Below are 16,198 nucleotides of genomic sequence, written 5' to 3'. Positions count from 1 at the left end.
ACTGACACTTGGTGGATATAACTGGGTGTTAAAACCCTGGGAGAGGACAGTATCCCAGCAGGACAAAGCCCTAATCTGGACGGATGAATCAGCCAGGGGATGATCCTTAGGGAGGATATGGAAGAGGATTTACACGGGTACGAAAGGACAGACAGATGATAAGCTGGGAGGTCAGGATGACCGAGCAAACCGGGAAGGGAGAAGATGGTGGCTGTAGGTACCTGGCATTCAGTTACACCTAAATGGAAGAGAAAAATGAGCGGAGATGAGTCTTTAGGTCGTTACTTGCCTCCAAACCCAAGGAGCTCTTACAGTCTGGCATCAGCTATCTTCCCATCCGGAGGGAATGGGAGGAATGAGGACAAGCTTTGAAATAACTGGATTGCCCACAGAGATAAATCATTTGCCATTTACTTGACAGCAGACAGGGTGATACATCCTAAAATACCTAGAGAGGCAGAAAGTCCCAGGATCTGAGGAGGGTCTAGTGTATCACGAGCTGTCTCCTCCTCAGCATCACAGCCAAGGCCAGGTTCGCATCACAGTGGTTTCATTCCCACCAGCCCCACCCCAAGGAGCTGATGAAACCAGGAGAGGACCTCAAGAGCCAGTAAACTGTGGGACCTCCCTGGTGGTCCAGGGGCTAAGATGCTGCATTCCCAGTGTAGGGGGCCTGGGTTCAATCCCCAATCAGGGAAACTAGGTCCCCCATGCTGCAACTAAGACCCAGAACAGCCAAATAAATAATCTTTTTTTTTAAGAGTTAGTGAATCAAAAGATTCATAAATGTTTACTTTGTTGGCACCCTTTTAAAGTGAGAATGATACCACTTACCTCATAGAAGTTATGACTGAAAAATAAGACAGGAAAAAGAATGGGCAAGTGCCCTCCAAAACCGTCTGATACCTAACAGTATTCAAACCCAGCAAGCGTCAGTGAGCTGACAGTGAGAGAAGGGACTATATTTTTCTCATATTTCTACATATGCCTGATCCTTAAAGTTTATGCCTTAGTTAATCCTCTACAGTTTTCACCCTTGTAATCAACCCAGAAACACAGTCAAATAACTGTGGGAAGAGCCTTGAACCTGGGCAGAGGACACAAAACTGACACAGCCAGGCTCCCCTTTCACTCACAGGACATTCACGCTTTGTGTGAGCATAAGCACAAAAAGTCACAGTGAAGAAAGGGGCCACTGCCTGGGGATATTAACCATATTTCTATGTGAACTAATTTTTAAAATAAATCCAGTATTAGTAAATGTTTACTAAGAAGCCGGAATCATCATTTTATGCCTAGATTGAGTTGCTCCCACTTAAATGGCCTGAAGCAATCTTACAAGAATATTGACTTTTAGGTTTTCCAAAGGAGCGACTTTCTTAAAACTTTAGCTTTGTTACACTCCCAGGATGCTGTTATTTGCTTTGATTTGCTTTGATCAGACTCAAGGAAAAAATAAATCAGTGTGCGTCTCAGCTTCTTATCCGAAGCCGAAATAAGCCAGCTTGGTCAGCTCATAGCAAAGGAATCAGAGGCTTCGGGGATTTTTTCCCTCTTCATGACCATAAAAAGCAACAAGCGGGTGACATTTCCCTTTACTCTTATTTGCCAGAAGAAGAATTTGTAGCTCCATTCAAGAAGGCTCTGTTTGACCTTCGCCTGATCTTCGTTCAAGTTCACACACAGTTACAATACCTCCAGTATTCACTGCAGGCGCTGGAGAGGGTTTGAGGAACACAATAATTTACAGCATTTAACTCCACAGTAGTCCAATTGTCTTTGGCCCCAGAAAATACAGTTAAGGGAGAGTTTTAGGACATAATGTCGCTTGTGCTAGGATGTTCAGCCCTATGGGTAATTAGTTAAGTGCTACAGAAACTGAGTCGATGGTTATTGGACTCACCACACATTGAAAATAAAAACTAAATCTAATATACAAACTATCTAGATTATTTGAAAAATGAAGTGAACCCAAAGTATATTCAATTTCCAAATTTTCAATGATCCTACTGTTGCTCAATTTTCTATTTCTTTTTCTTTCCCTGCCACCCCCACCAAATACATCAGGAATTCTAGATATAACTTAATAAGGACATAAAAATATGAAATATTTCATCTTAGGATAATCTGAGACATTTCCCAAATAATGTCCCTTTAAAAGCTGGGATATATCCTTTATTTTCATTTTAATCAGAGTAAGAATCTCTCTACATTTATTTCATTTAAACATTGGATATAAAAGGAAATCATTTTTATATGAATGAAATGAAAATCCACGCTGCTTCCTCCCCTCCCCCAAAAGAGAACAAATTTCCTTAATATCTCAGAATTATTCTCTAGGTCTCAGATTTGAAATAAAGTTAAGTCCTAACCTCCATCCGAACCAATGGAGATGTAGATCTCAATTAATTACTGGTTTCACACTGCCAATTTCATTTAATGCATAAGTCACAAGCTGGTATTCAAATTCTCCAAGGCGGAGCCACAGATACCCCTCCTGGCTTCTCACAATCACTGTTTTCTGTGTCTTCACTAGCCTGGCATTTCCCAATTGCATTTGGGTAAAGACGCATATTATATGTCCCCTTTAGGAGAGGCATAATTAATAAATAACGTATTAAAGTTTCTGCAAAAGTTCTGTAGTTAAAAAATGAAATCTTTTTGATGTGGACCATTTTAAAGTCTTTACTGAATTTGTTACAATATGGCTTCCTTCTGTTTTATTTTTTGTTTTCAGGGTCACATGGCATGTGGGATCTTGGTTCCTAAATCAAGGGTCAAACCCCGATGCCCTCTGCATTGGAAGGCGAAGTCTTAACCACTGGACCACCAGGGAAGTCCTCCAAAAAGAAATCTTTAACCCAACTTCTCCTAGACTATTTTTCACTCAGTATTTCTTCCAAGAGGGTGAGGTTCTCTCTTGCCCCTTTATTACTTTTATTATTTAAAAATTATTAATTATTTCCTTGCCTCCTTCTCCTAAGCATCTCCATTCTTCAGCAATTCACCATAAATTCCATTTCCTCTTAGTTTGATCACTATGAAAAATTACCATAAGCTGAGTGGCCAAGATGAGAAACATTTATTTCTGAGTTCTGGAAGCTGGAAGTCCAAGATTAGGGTGCAGGCTGATTTTGCTCTCCTAAGAGTTCTCCATCTGCTTTGCAGAGGGTACCACTTGAGGGGATGTAAGCTCTGGTGTCTCTTCTTATAAGGACACTAATTCCTTAATGAGGGTTCCACCCTCATGACCTAATTACTTCCCAAAGACTCCATCCCCTAATACTATCACACTGGGGATTAGAGTTTCAACATATGAGTTTTAGGGACACACTCAGTCCACAGCTTCCTCTGTGCCGCCTTTCTTGGTGCCCTAGTATGTGCTTTCTCTTGCCTTTGAACCTTGTCTTATTAGTGCCTCTTCGTCTGGCACTCAGCTACAATTCACGGCAAGAAATGGTTTCCACAAATTTAAGTCCACAAGAGACTGTGGGCACTATGGCCACACTTAGGGGATCAGCAGGTCCCCACTGTCCTTAATCCTGGTGGCGAAGACAGACCTCCAGCTCACTTAAAAGGTACTCCAATTTTCCTAAATATACTTACACATCATCTGCCTATTGACTCTTTTTTTTTTTTTAATCTGGCTGTATGGAATTTGTTTTTTTCTTAAAACATTTTTTAAATATGCAAAATAAATATTTGTTTATTTTGCATCTTTAAAACATTTAAATGCAAAATAATTTTTGCATTATTTATTTTGCATTTTCGAAACATTTTTACTCCAGGATTGTGCAATTAAGAAAAAACACTTATCACTTCTGGGATTTTCTGGTCACTCATATATAGCCCTGTGAAAGTCGCTCAGTCATGTCCAACTCTGCAACACCGTAACTATAGCCCACCAGGCTCCTCTGTCCATGAGAGTCTCCAGGCAAGAATACTGAAGTGGATAGTTGTTCCCTTCTCCAGGGGATCTTCCCAACCCAGGGATCGAGTCCAGGTCTCCCACATTGCAGGGGGATTCTTTACTGATTGAGCCCATCTATAGTCCTAGCTCTTTATTTTTGGTGTTGGGAGAGCACACGCATGTGGGGGAATCTATTACTTTTAGTCCCGCCCTCCTAGAGACTAACAAGTTAATTTAGCCACCTAATTTGCCTAAGACTCAAGAACCCTGAGTAAGAAATTAGCAGGGATCCAGTGATCACAGGGACTGCTTGAGAAACTTTCTCTGACAAATGTTATGTTTTAAACCATGACCTACTTCCCTGAATACTTCAGCATTCTTTGAATTCCTCTCTGTCCTGGAGGACTGTTTATCAGGCACAGTTCCAGAAGTGACTTGAAACCTCTGTCACTGTTGCAATTCTAGATAACATTGAGGGTGCTCTTAGCTCCATTTAGGACAAAAAGCTTTTGAGCATTTTGAAAGACCTTAGTGTGTCTTTAATAGCAAAAATCAATAACAAAAGAACAATCAATCTGCATTTTAATCAAAGCAAAACAAATTTCTTATATTGTAAGCAAAACAGATCTAACACTGCCATCAAACTGAATTTAAAGGAAACAAACTCCTAAAGGTTAAAAAAAAAAAAAAATCAGTTATAAAACCAAATTAATTTGAGTTTTGCCCTCATGACTGTCAAGTATTTTTTATTTAAATTTCATATACTAAAAAATATAAATAAATTTCATATACTAGCTTTTGTCAGGATCGGAGGGGAAAAAACCTTGATAATCAGGACTGATTTAGTAGTTTACTGGTAACATTTTCCACTGCTTTTCAGTAACTGACTTCATATAAAACAGAGCAGAACAAAAACAAAATTTTCCATTCAGATATTTAGATTAACACTACAGGAGTCATGAACTCATGCCTAAATATTGGTTAGATGTGTCTCTCAAATAATTAAGAAAAATTAATCACCGAAAAACGGTCTAATCCTTAGCAATTTTTTGTAGATTGCAATCCTTTCTCCATCCCCTCATTTCCACCCCAGTCGGTATAGCAGCATATAGTCATTGCAAATTTAACCACATCTAAGGCTGAACTTTGCATAGCATTCAGGGTTACAGGTGTGGAATAAGACTGTTTTACATACATACCCAAGTGAAGGATAATTTCAAATAAATGTTCCTTAAGAAGCATTATACAAGCAGTTTGTTACCATAGTGAAAAAGTAGCACCCAGAACTGAAAATGTAAAAAAATTAAAAAAGGCTAAGCACCATAACATACACCAACATTGTTTTATGTTTTGTTATTGCTCTATGCATCACAGCAATATGTATTTCAAACAGCAAGTAAAACTATCAAGGATGTAATGAAACATGTCTTCAATAAGGATGGTCAATATCAGGAGTAAGGACAAAAAATTGATAACGAGGCAGACAAAACCCAGAGCCTTATGTAATGGCTCGATTCAATAAGAAATCATACGCTCAGACATGAAGAAAAATAGCAAACCATAAATCGTCCTCCGAACGACACACCAGAGGGCATATGCTGGAGGTGGAAAAAATTGCGAAGAAGAAATGTCTTCTTTGAAAGTGAAGATAAACATTCCCCAAGCCACCTAGATTCTTTGCCTACAAATGGAAGAGATGCTAGTCAACCATCAGCCTCTTTCATTTTTAGGTAGACTCAGATGCGGAGATATACTAGTCACTGTTGCCTGCTGAAGCAGTGACCCAATGCCATCTGTTTTATCTAGTCTTCTCTTTGATTATCATTCACTGGTTCCACCTTCTCCCCAGCTACCACTCTCAGCTCCTCTGGTGCCATCAGCTCTTATCCTGTGATATTCACCTTCCCTGGGGGCTCCCCACTCCGCCAATCTGGGTGGCTCACAGTGCCTGTGATCTGGGCTAACGCAGGTCACTACTCAGAGACGCGCTATTGATCTCACGGATGCTCTCTGTCGTTTTCCTAGACTCTGATGCAAACTTCTTCCTTACATTAAAAAAAGGGGGGGGGGGCTATAACTGTCAAGTGACGTTCTCTCTTCTAAAGATAAAACTGGTGTGTCCTTGTTTGGCACGGTTGGCTACAGCAATTGACAACTGAAACTGACATCAGGAGGGGAATATCCTTGTCTACTGGAGAAACTGGAGCACTCCATATTCCAAGTCTTGAAGTCTCAGCTGTTTTTGGCTGCCCCTGAGCTCAGCCTACACTCTGCACCCATCCCATCGCACAGGTTAATATCCGCCCCCACGCTCCTGGGGGTGTCCTCTCTGCTGAGTGTGGAAGGGCCTGCCTCTTGGCTTTCTTTTTATCAGAAGCCTCCACTGGGACAGCCCTCTGCAGCCTGTCCAGCTCTTACCATGATGCTGCTGCTAAGTCGCTTCAGTCATGTCCGACTCTGTGCGACCCCATAGACAGCAGCCCACCAGGCTCCCCCGTCCCTGGGATTCTCCAGGCAAGAACACTGGAGTGGGTTGCCATTTCCTTCTCCAATGCATGAAAGTGAAAAGTGAAAGTGAAGTTTCTCAGTCGTGTCCGATTCTTAGTGACCCCAGGGACTGCAGCCTTCCAGGCTCCTCCGTCCATGGGATTTTCCAGGCAAGAGAACTGGAGTGGGGTGCCATTGCCTTCTCCGAGCTCTTACCATAATTGCCTGCAATTCTACGGTCATCTTCCCATTATCCTCTTACAAACATTCAGCTCCTTCATATGCCCTGTGCCTTCCGGCCTCCTGACTATTATGGCCTATTTATCTGCTTGTGACACTTGGCAAAATCGTCTTTTCTTTGTTCATCAGCTATCCAGACAATTCACTGAACAGACAAGTACCAACTAATGGCAGTTCTTCTATTGCCTGCCCAACTTATTTGAATCTTTGTTATTGAATCTTTCCTCTAAAGCTGGAGTCCTCAACCTCCGGGCCCTGGACCGGTATCTGCTGCCACATCAGTGATGGCGTTAGATTAGAAATAAAGCGCACGCTAAATGTAATGTACTCGAATCACCCCAAACCACCCCCATCCCCCACCCCTGGTTGGTGGAAAAACTGTCTTCCCACGAAACCAGTCCCTGGTGCCAAAAAGGTTGGGGACCCCTTACCTCACCTAGATCATGAGGTGCTCAAGGGTAATTCTGTGTTATTCACCTCCTGAAGCATCTAGAACCAGGGCCTTTCATAGCGTAAATGGTTAGAAAATACTCGAGTGATTATTTTTAATGAATAATATTATTACATACCAAGGAAATAAATTCACTTCTGAAGACAACACAGGCTCCCCACTTTTTAGTATTTATGTATATATTTTCTGGTGGCTCAGACAGTAAAGAATCTGCCTGCAATGCAGGAGACCTGGGTTCAACCCTGGGTTGGGAAAATCCCCTTGAGAAGGGAATGACAACCCACTCCAGTATTCTTTCCTGGGAAATCTCATGGACAGAGGAGCCTGGCAAGATATACACCATGAGGTCACAAAGAGTTGGACACAACTGAGCAACTAACACTTTCCTTTTCACTAAACTTACCATAGCCATGAGACCAGGGCAAGCCCTAACAGTGCCTGAAGATGTAGAATATAAAAATATCTCAAACCACGGATCTGCCATTAGAATCGATTAGATTTTTAGCCACTCTCTTAATGCTTTTAACTATGTGTACAAATAAACAGAGTAGGAAAAATTTTAAAGTAAAAGAAAATCAATAAACATATATGTGAATACGGAAACTTGAGACTGTTTAATCGATGGTACTGGAACAACAGTGACCAGTATGGAAAATGAATTTAGACCTTTTCCTCTAGACAGAAAATAATCCATTTTAATGGATAGAAGAGACAAATACATGAAAGGGAGCACTTTGACTCTTTTTTAAGCACCAAGCTCTTGGATTTCTCTCTTCTTTGTATCCCCAGTTCCAGGAGTATAGGAGCCAGCAGAGAAATGTTAATGAAATCAAGACAGAACAGCAACTACATGGTGCAGAAAGCCAGACAGCCCCTCTTCTGGGCTCATCCTCAACGACTTGGTTAGGTGTTAAGATCTCTTCACCCAACATTCAGACCAGCCAAAGGCCATAAATGAAGCCAACAGCTATGTCCTACTAACTCAAGTGATGTTCTCAACATGATAAATGAGGGTCGATGGTTAAGAGGCATCAGGGGGGAACAAAACAGTTAATGTTGACAAGTAGATCCTGGCTCAGAGAAAAGAAAAGAACATTGGATTCCATACCTGTTTACCTTGAAGAGTACATTCCATTAAGAAGAATACTATTAATACTAGCAGCATGTACAGTCTGAAGACAGCAGAATAAAGGAGTGAGGTTATGTCGGGGAGAGGTTTCCCTTTATTTTCTCCCCCTTGCTCTTCTGGAACCCTCTCTGCCACCCACACGAGCGCCAACATCGCTCAGAGTGTGCTTGCAGCCACCTCTCCATTGCCTCCCTCAGCTCCGACACCCCGTAACCACTTCCTCCAGACAACGGAGACCACACCAGACAAATCAGGACCCCGGATTAGCATCAGGGCTACAGAATCTCAGATGCTGGAACGGCCTGGGATTCTGATAGAATAATCTAGAAGGGGGCCGAGTGGGGTCTTTAAAAAGCTCCCCAGGTGATTCAACTACACAACCAGGTTTGGGAACCACAGAAAACGTAATCTCTCCAGACGCCCACAATTTGCATGCCTGCATATAACAAACAGCAGATGGGCCACTGATTTATAGTAATCTTCCCTTCCTAAAATTTGGCTTCTCTCATTTACACAACATCATGAAGAAACTGCAGGGAAGACGAAAACCTTTGATCTTGAATGAATACTTGCATTAAGAGAAACCTAAGTGTCCGGGAAAGACGCTGTAGTTTCCAGTGCTTTGAACACCTACGTTTTTCTGGGAAAACATTTATTCCAGTTAACAGAGCCAGGCTGTCATTTGTTATGAGAACTGAGAACAGCGCCCAGGGGAGGGGACTACTGTTTTCCCAGGAAGTGAATTTCTACTGCCCACAATTCGTGATTCCAACATTTCATGGATCAGATGTATGAAGAAATTTCTGGCAACTGGATGATTTTAGATTGTTCCCAGAGGAGAAATTTTTAAATTGATAGCTAAAGAAGTAGGTCATTGCAAAGTCGATCCAAGCAAATAAAATTAAAGCCAGTTTACTAATTTGGGAAGGAAAGGGAACAATACCTCAGCCTTGTTTTTAGTCTAAGCTTGTTTTTTCCCAATTCTGATTAATTTCTGGGAGGGGAAAGTCTTTTAAAATTAACTATGTTCCCAGGTGGCTCAGTGGTAAAGAATCCGCCTGCCAGTGCAGGAGACGCAGGTTCGATCCCTGGCTCATGAAGATCCCCTGGAGAAGGAAATGGCAATCCACTCTAGTATTCCAGCCTGGAAAATCCTATGGATGGAGGAGCCTCGTGGGCCACAGTTCCTGGGGCCACAAAGAGTCAGACACATCTAAGTAACTAAGAACTCAACAGGTAAATAAACTATAGCCTATAATGTTCTGAAAGCCAGTCCAGTTCCTGATGAAGTGCTGAATAGAAGAAATGCATACAATCAATACACCTAACAGGGCACTCAACTTCATAGCTAAAAATGCACCAAGGGACTCCAAGGTGCCGACTGAGGTACAGCCTGGCAAACACTAGAAAATCTGCTATCCACTGAGGCAAAGACATGGGAAGGTGAGTGTCGATCTCCAGAATAGGAATGCAAAGTGGCTGAATCTCTTTGGAAAGTAAATTTAGCAAGGATTATCAAAATTTAAAATGCATAGAAATCCTATGATCCAGCAACCCTACTTTCAGAAATCTCTCTGAGAGATACATTTGCACACATACAAAGATATCTGAACTAGGATATTTCCTGTGCCAATTTAGTATAACAAGACTAGGAAAATCTAAATATACACACAGGGGATTGGTTAAATCATTGTGGTACTTCAATTCATACATAAATGAGAAATTCATGTAGCCAATAAGAACGAAGGGAGATCTTTATATCCTGATATGAAAAGACAGCCAAACCCTAAAGTTGCAGAATTTGTTAGGATCTCATTTGTTAAAAGGACAAAACAGGGCTATTCTTATTCATGTATGTGCACAGGCATAAAAGTTTTTGAAGAATATGCAAGAAACAACCAATCTTGATTTCAAATTGTTAACAGTGAGTACTTGAGGGGTGGGAGGAATAGGATATGTTCCCTTTTCATCATTCTCTACAAATTATAAGTTCTCAACCATTAACATTTTTAGAAAAACAAACATTAAATGAATCTTGTTTGCAATGACTTGAAATAAAAATCATTTTAGGGACTTCCCTGGTGAACCTGTAGCTAAGACTTTGGCCCCCAACTCAGAGGTTACCGGCTCAATCCCTGACCAGGGAACTAGATCCCACAAGCCGAAACTAACAAGAGTTTGCAGGCGGCAGCTAGAAAAAAAAAGTTCCTCCATTCTGAAACAAAGATGGAAGATTCTGAGTGCCGCAACTAAGACATAGCCCAGCCAAATAAATAAATAAATAATTTTAATAAGAGTAAGCAAGGCTTTTGATCATCTTTTAATAAAGCCTTTGATTCAAGAATGATGCTGTCAGGCCTACAGTCAGATTTAAATAAGCAAACTTAATTATTCATAATAAGAAATATAAATGTATATATAACTGAAATTATTACAGATTAATATCTTTTCACCTTAATCCTTTTATTAGATGTACTAACAGGTAGGATCACAGGTATAAACCCCTACTCTTACATTCTTTAATAAGGTACTAACTTGCAGGAAAATGGCCCAAAATCTAAACAGACAAGACAATTATAATTATAGATTTTAAAATAGTTTATTGAAAATAAGCTTTCATCTCCCTCCCAAACCCAGATTTTTTCATATTTTTCTATTAAATTATTTTAAAATGAAACTTCTCCTAATTTATAATTTTTTAGGGTATGAGAAAATGAAGAATTAGCTTCAAGGATATTTAGTTTTATAGTTTTCTTGCGCTAAAAGTACCAATGTATTTTTCTCACATCACTTAGTGCTGTAAGTTCTAATTTCTCACTTCTTGAATAACTATAACAAAGAATGACTATTTAGCTGATTTTCCTTTCGTTAGTATTCTGTAACACTGGTGTTAAAATGATAAAGAAAATGAAATCATTTCTTAATGCCTTTTAAAACAGAACATTTTCTTTCCATTTTATTAATTATCCTATAAGATACCAAACTGGAATCATCCTTTTAATGTAAAGTGATCCTTGCACAGAGATTAGTGGACACACAGTGAATTCAGAGAGGATGGACATTTGGAGGCTGTCCTTCGTCCAGGGAAGTATTTCAAGTGGAAATCTCTGCTGATCTGACACATCTAAGAGCCTAAAAGCCTATAATGGATTCAAGGGAAGGCAATGCAGCCCCCACTGGCTCTCAAACCTAAGTGACCATCCTCACACCCCCAACTCCAATCTCCAGACTATGTTCTAATCAGCAAGTAGCACCTCTTATAATCTGAGGGAAATTCATAAGAATACAGGCAGTCACACCCAGAAAACATCACTCTGTTAACATATAATTCTCTTGAAATCTTAAATTCTGGCCCTTTCCGTGTAAAACCAATGACATAATCACATGACAGCCATCTCTAGTCCCATCTTTAGTAAACACAGGGCAAGTGGGAAACAGCATATACCCTAGGCTGGGACGGGAATTAGGAAATGCAGCTGGCCGACTCAATTGTCTGTTTAATGCACAAAAGGTAGCGACATCCTTAACTCTATTCATCAGGACAATAGATTCTCCTATTTGCATACATCTATTTGAGTCACAGCTCTTGCAGCCAAATGGAACCACAGCTTGAAAAATTGACAAGGGTCTCAGTCTCCCCACCTGCCAGGGAGGTAGGCCTTACACTGTTGAACTGAGAACTGTTTCATTTCCAGCTCTAAGTCACGAAACAGAAAAGGTTAATTTAGAGGATTGTGATTGTCCAGATTTAGCCTGGAGCTTGGCTCCAGAAATCAAGATGTGTCAGAGAAAAGGAAGTTCATCATTGGCCAACCCCACCTGATACTGCTACCTAAATGAAAGCAGGCAATTGAGGAATAACAAGAGGCTTTGTTTACCACCTGTGTTCAGGTTGTTTAATCTTCCTGTACCCTGCAAACTCTCACAATTTAACCTGGAAAATAACTGATCAGGCCATTTTGCCTCACAATTAACATATTAGGATTGTAAAAGATTGATTGGAAGATAAGATTCCTTCCATTTCCATTAAAATACATCACAGATAAAATCAGGATTTGTCTCAATGCATCTAAATGTTAGGCTTGTGTAATCAAGTTTTACCAGCAGCGAGGGTGGGGGGGCGGAACCTGCTAATAGCCTTTAATTAATGATCAGCATTCTGCTAGTGGGAGGGGGATATATTAGTCTAAACCTCCCCAGATGTCTACAGACCCAATCAAAAAAGCTCAAGATGTAATTCATCACGAATTCAATGTATGAAGTGGTCTCATTTGAGCCACTTGCATTTATCACGCATTTGTCTCCTTGAGATTAAAGGCAATTTGCAATGCAATGGTAAACAAGCCATTCTAAAGAAAAAGAAAGGTGAGTTCCCAAATCTTAGTTTTCTGCTAGATATTCACCTGGTATGAGAATAACCAGAACTGACGTTGACTGAGTCACTACCTGATAAGTGAGACAGATCATGATGATAAAGTCTAAGAAAAAGTAGACGGTTGTTTATCTGTTATACCCCAATACAAAATTACAAGTTTAAAAAAGAAAGCAGATGGACCAAGGTATTCCCCAACTTGACGCTCTCCAATCAAAATCAAGGTGCCAGGATCATCCTACATGCCGGCCACACACTCCATACTCGGAGCAACACCTGTTATAAGCAAACCCAGGTTCGATGCCTGCCTTTGCAGAGCGTTCACAGCAGCCAGGAGAACACTTACTCATCAAGTCACTAAACCCACAAACATGGAAACTGCTGGCAAGAAAGGTCCATGGTGCTATGGGAACCCAGAATGGCAGATGAAATTACTCAGAGGTCCGAAATTAGGGTTGAACAGGGTGAAGAAAGGAGACAAAAGCTACATGCTGAATCATTCTTAATTAGAGAGTCCTTTTGAAAAGACTTAGGTCTTCAAATCTTGAGTAATAAATTTTGCTAGTCTCAATGAAAAACTACACGTTTTCTAACATGTACATGTAAGTGTATTGATTTGTCTACAAATTGATAACTGGGCAGTCTGCCAGAAAGTTCAATGATATTCAGGATGTCATTTAAGTACTTTTTTAAAGGAGGTCATCTCACTGTTTCAAGATGGTTGTGACTAGGAAAGAGGAAGAAGGATGATGTTATGGAAAAGATAGAGAATAGAAAGGAAGCAATATTTTAAATGAATATACAGAAGTTTATTGGGAAGAGAATAAGTACCATATTTTAGTGTGAACTGTTACTAAGACCTGAAGGGCTGGTAAAAGCCAAAGAAAAAAATGTTCCCCAACTGCAAGCTTTTAGCAATTATGCCTTAAAATTACTTTCATTAATGGACTCTAAATACTGATTATGCAGACATTTTGACAGTTGACATCAAAAAGTGAGATACAGTAAATATTAAAGCATAACTGAGGCACTGCCCTGGTGGTCCAGTGAAGTCTGGACACTGAGCTCCCAATGCCAGAGGAGGGAGGGGGTGCACCCTGGGTTTGATCCCTGGTTAGGGAACTAGATCCCACATGCTGCAGTTAAGACGTGGTGCATACATAACTGAGATCTCAAAAGGATAGTATATTTCTTAAGCATATCTTAGAGAATCTAGGCATTCCAGGCACAGTAGCTACTTGTAAGCATCTACTGCTCTAGGGACCATGGGTTTTACAAGGAGGTATGTTAATGACTAGAGGTAATCTAGTTAAAAGCAGTCTCTCCATCCAAGCTAGACTACCACAGCTAAAAGGTCAAGGCGATGAGGTCATAATTCTGTGATTTTTACCTAGATTTCAGGGTTTTTTTTTTCCCCCTTACACTGTAAGTATCTATACTTCCTGAGATAACTCTTAAAGGTCCTCAGGTACTCTGTATATTCTCTAACTTGACACGTTTCTTTTTTCTTTTTAAGTATTAAGTATGGTTACCCACATCTTCCCATAAAAGTATCACAAAACGGGTGGGGTGAAGCCTGGCTAATGAACATACATGCTGGAAAACAGATCTAAAAATCAACGATCTGGACAAGTCACAATCTTGGCGGCTGCAGTTGCCAAGAATAAATATTTCGAAGACCTAAGACTATAATATGCAAAATGTCTAGGACGTTCAGCACTGCCTCCATAGACCGGAATAGACAGGGACTACTCCCTTACGCCTTCGACTGCATCCTTTGAGAACTTCTAACTACTCCTCCAGTATTTGTTTATCCCACTGAGTCCAGCGAACTGAGCGAAAAGGAGGACGCCGCCGTGTTTGCGAACCCTGTCATTCCTTTTGGAAATGCCGCGTCGGCTCAGGTTTTCTTTGGCGGCGAGTGAGCTACACCCCAGGCTTTCTCTGCATCGGGAAGACAGTGTTGTCTGCTTCAGCCGCCTGACGCAGGAGGACTGGGTACCAAACCCGGTCGCTCCAAACACAGCCGGCAGCAAGGACAGTGCGCTGCGGGGAACCCACTGGTGGCGGAGTCGCCAGGCTGCAACACGCGTCACGGCCCAACAGCTGACTTTCCGCATAGGGAGACGGGGTGGGGGGCTCGACAGATTTGGCCGGGGGTCAGGGCTCCGCAGACACCCCCGCACCCCAACCCCCACCACAGGCAGCTCGCCGGTGTCGGGTTGGGTCGCTCCACCGGAAGAGCGTGGAGAAAGGGTCAGCCGCGGGCAGCGGGCGAATTTTATTACTGCGGATGGCGCAGTCGCCTCCCCTGGAGACCCACGACAAAGATGCGAGCCCCCCTCGCCGCGCTCGCGGATCCTTTGGTCCCGCCCCGGCGCTAAAACCCTGAAAAGCCTAGAAAGAGGGATTCAGGCTCGCGAGTTTGCAGATGGGCTGGACCGGCCGTTAAGTTACTGCAGGCGGAGATCGAGTGTACCTCCCCCCTCCCGTTCCCCCCAAAGACCCCCGCCGTCCCGCCCCACCCTCCCCTCCTCCTCCGGGCAGGTGGCCCGGAGCGCCCCTACCTTGGTGGCGGGGTCCGCAGGGGCGATGGCCGGGTCTCCCGGCGTGCCGGGCGCCGCCTCCGCCGCAGAGCCGCCGCCACTGGGCTCGGGCTCGGCGGGCGTCGCGCTCCCCGCCTCCGGCTGCTCCGGGCTCCGCTGCTCGGTGGAGCTCCCGGCGCCCATGGCTCGTCTGCGGTTCTCCGGTGGCTAGCCGCTTGGTGAACGCCTTCCCCAAATCGCAGGGACGCGGAGAAGAGCCAGAAGCCGTGCACTCGCAAAGTCCCAAGAGCGCCTCAGTCTCCCGCCGTGCTCCTCCAAACCCGCCCAGACTGCGAATGAAGGAGACGCGCTCGCGGCAAACTCCTTAAAAAAAAAAAAAAAAAAAAAAAAGCCACCTCTTTGCCTCCCCCTCCTCCCCCTTGTTTTTCCCTCGCTTCATCACATGAGCGCAGCCCCAGACACGCCTTGCAGCAGCATCTCCCCCCAGGCTGCTAGGACCCGACGAGCAGCCGGAGCCTTGGCGAGCCGCCCACCTCGACCCCCAGGGAGCCTCCCATTCCTATCAGGACTGCAGCTAGGGGTCCACCCAGAGGGGCCTCCCCGAAAGTGAGGGGAGAACGAGAAAAAGGAGCCCCCCAGGGGAGATCGGAGTCTCTGGGGGTGGGGGTGGTTATTAAATGATGGATGACCTGAGGCAAGGCTTCTGCTGCAGCCCACTCTCAACTCGCCCAGATGCGAACCTAGATCCCCGTTTTCCTTCCTTCGGACTGCTTGCCACTGAACATGCGTTCCTGCCTCCTCGCCGGGAGCCGGAGAAAGGCAAGCGCTCCTGGGCTCCGCCGGAGTCTGACCATATTAGGGCACCTCACGTGGCAGGAGCAGGGAACCAAGAGGTTAATGCAATCAGACCACGGATGAGGTGGGCCAGGCGGCCCCACGCTCTCCTATCACCCAGAACAAGTGATATCAGGCGATGCCATCGGCAACACCGCTCCCCTCCTTCCCCGGGGAAATTGGGGAAGTGAGACTGTTACTGGAAATGTGCCTGTCCTTAACAGCATGA

At 43.0% G+C, this 16,198-nt stretch overlaps 1 protein-coding gene across 1 annotated transcript in view; it reads right to left on the bottom strand.

The window, feature by feature from the left end:
- The window catches only part of AKAP12 (A-kinase anchoring protein 12), a 117,329-nt gene extending 101,412 nt beyond the window's left edge, over positions 1 to 15,917 (bottom strand). Inside the window, exons 1-2 of the mRNA XM_040238683.1 lie at positions 15,825 to 15,917; positions 15,157 to 15,498 (exon numbers count right to left, since the gene is read on the bottom strand). Of these exons, the coding sequence (XP_040094617.1) occupies positions 15,157 to 15,318 (162 nt within the window). The 5' untranslated portion in view covers positions 15,319 to 15,498; positions 15,825 to 15,917. The remainder of the gene's footprint in view (positions 1 to 15,156; positions 15,499 to 15,824) is intronic.
- Positions 15,918 to 16,198: the final 281 nt, after the last annotated feature.

This window comes from Oryx dammah, unplaced genomic scaffold (assembly GCF_014754425.2).
Source record: "Oryx dammah isolate SB20612 unplaced genomic scaffold, SCBI_Odam_1.1 HiC_scaffold_4, whole genome shotgun sequence".
Classification (NCBI taxonomy): domain Eukaryota; kingdom Metazoa; phylum Chordata; class Mammalia; order Artiodactyla; family Bovidae; genus Oryx; species Oryx dammah.
The sequence above is the reverse complement of the archived record's forward strand: the minus strand, read 5'-3'. Positions and strand labels throughout refer to the sequence as shown.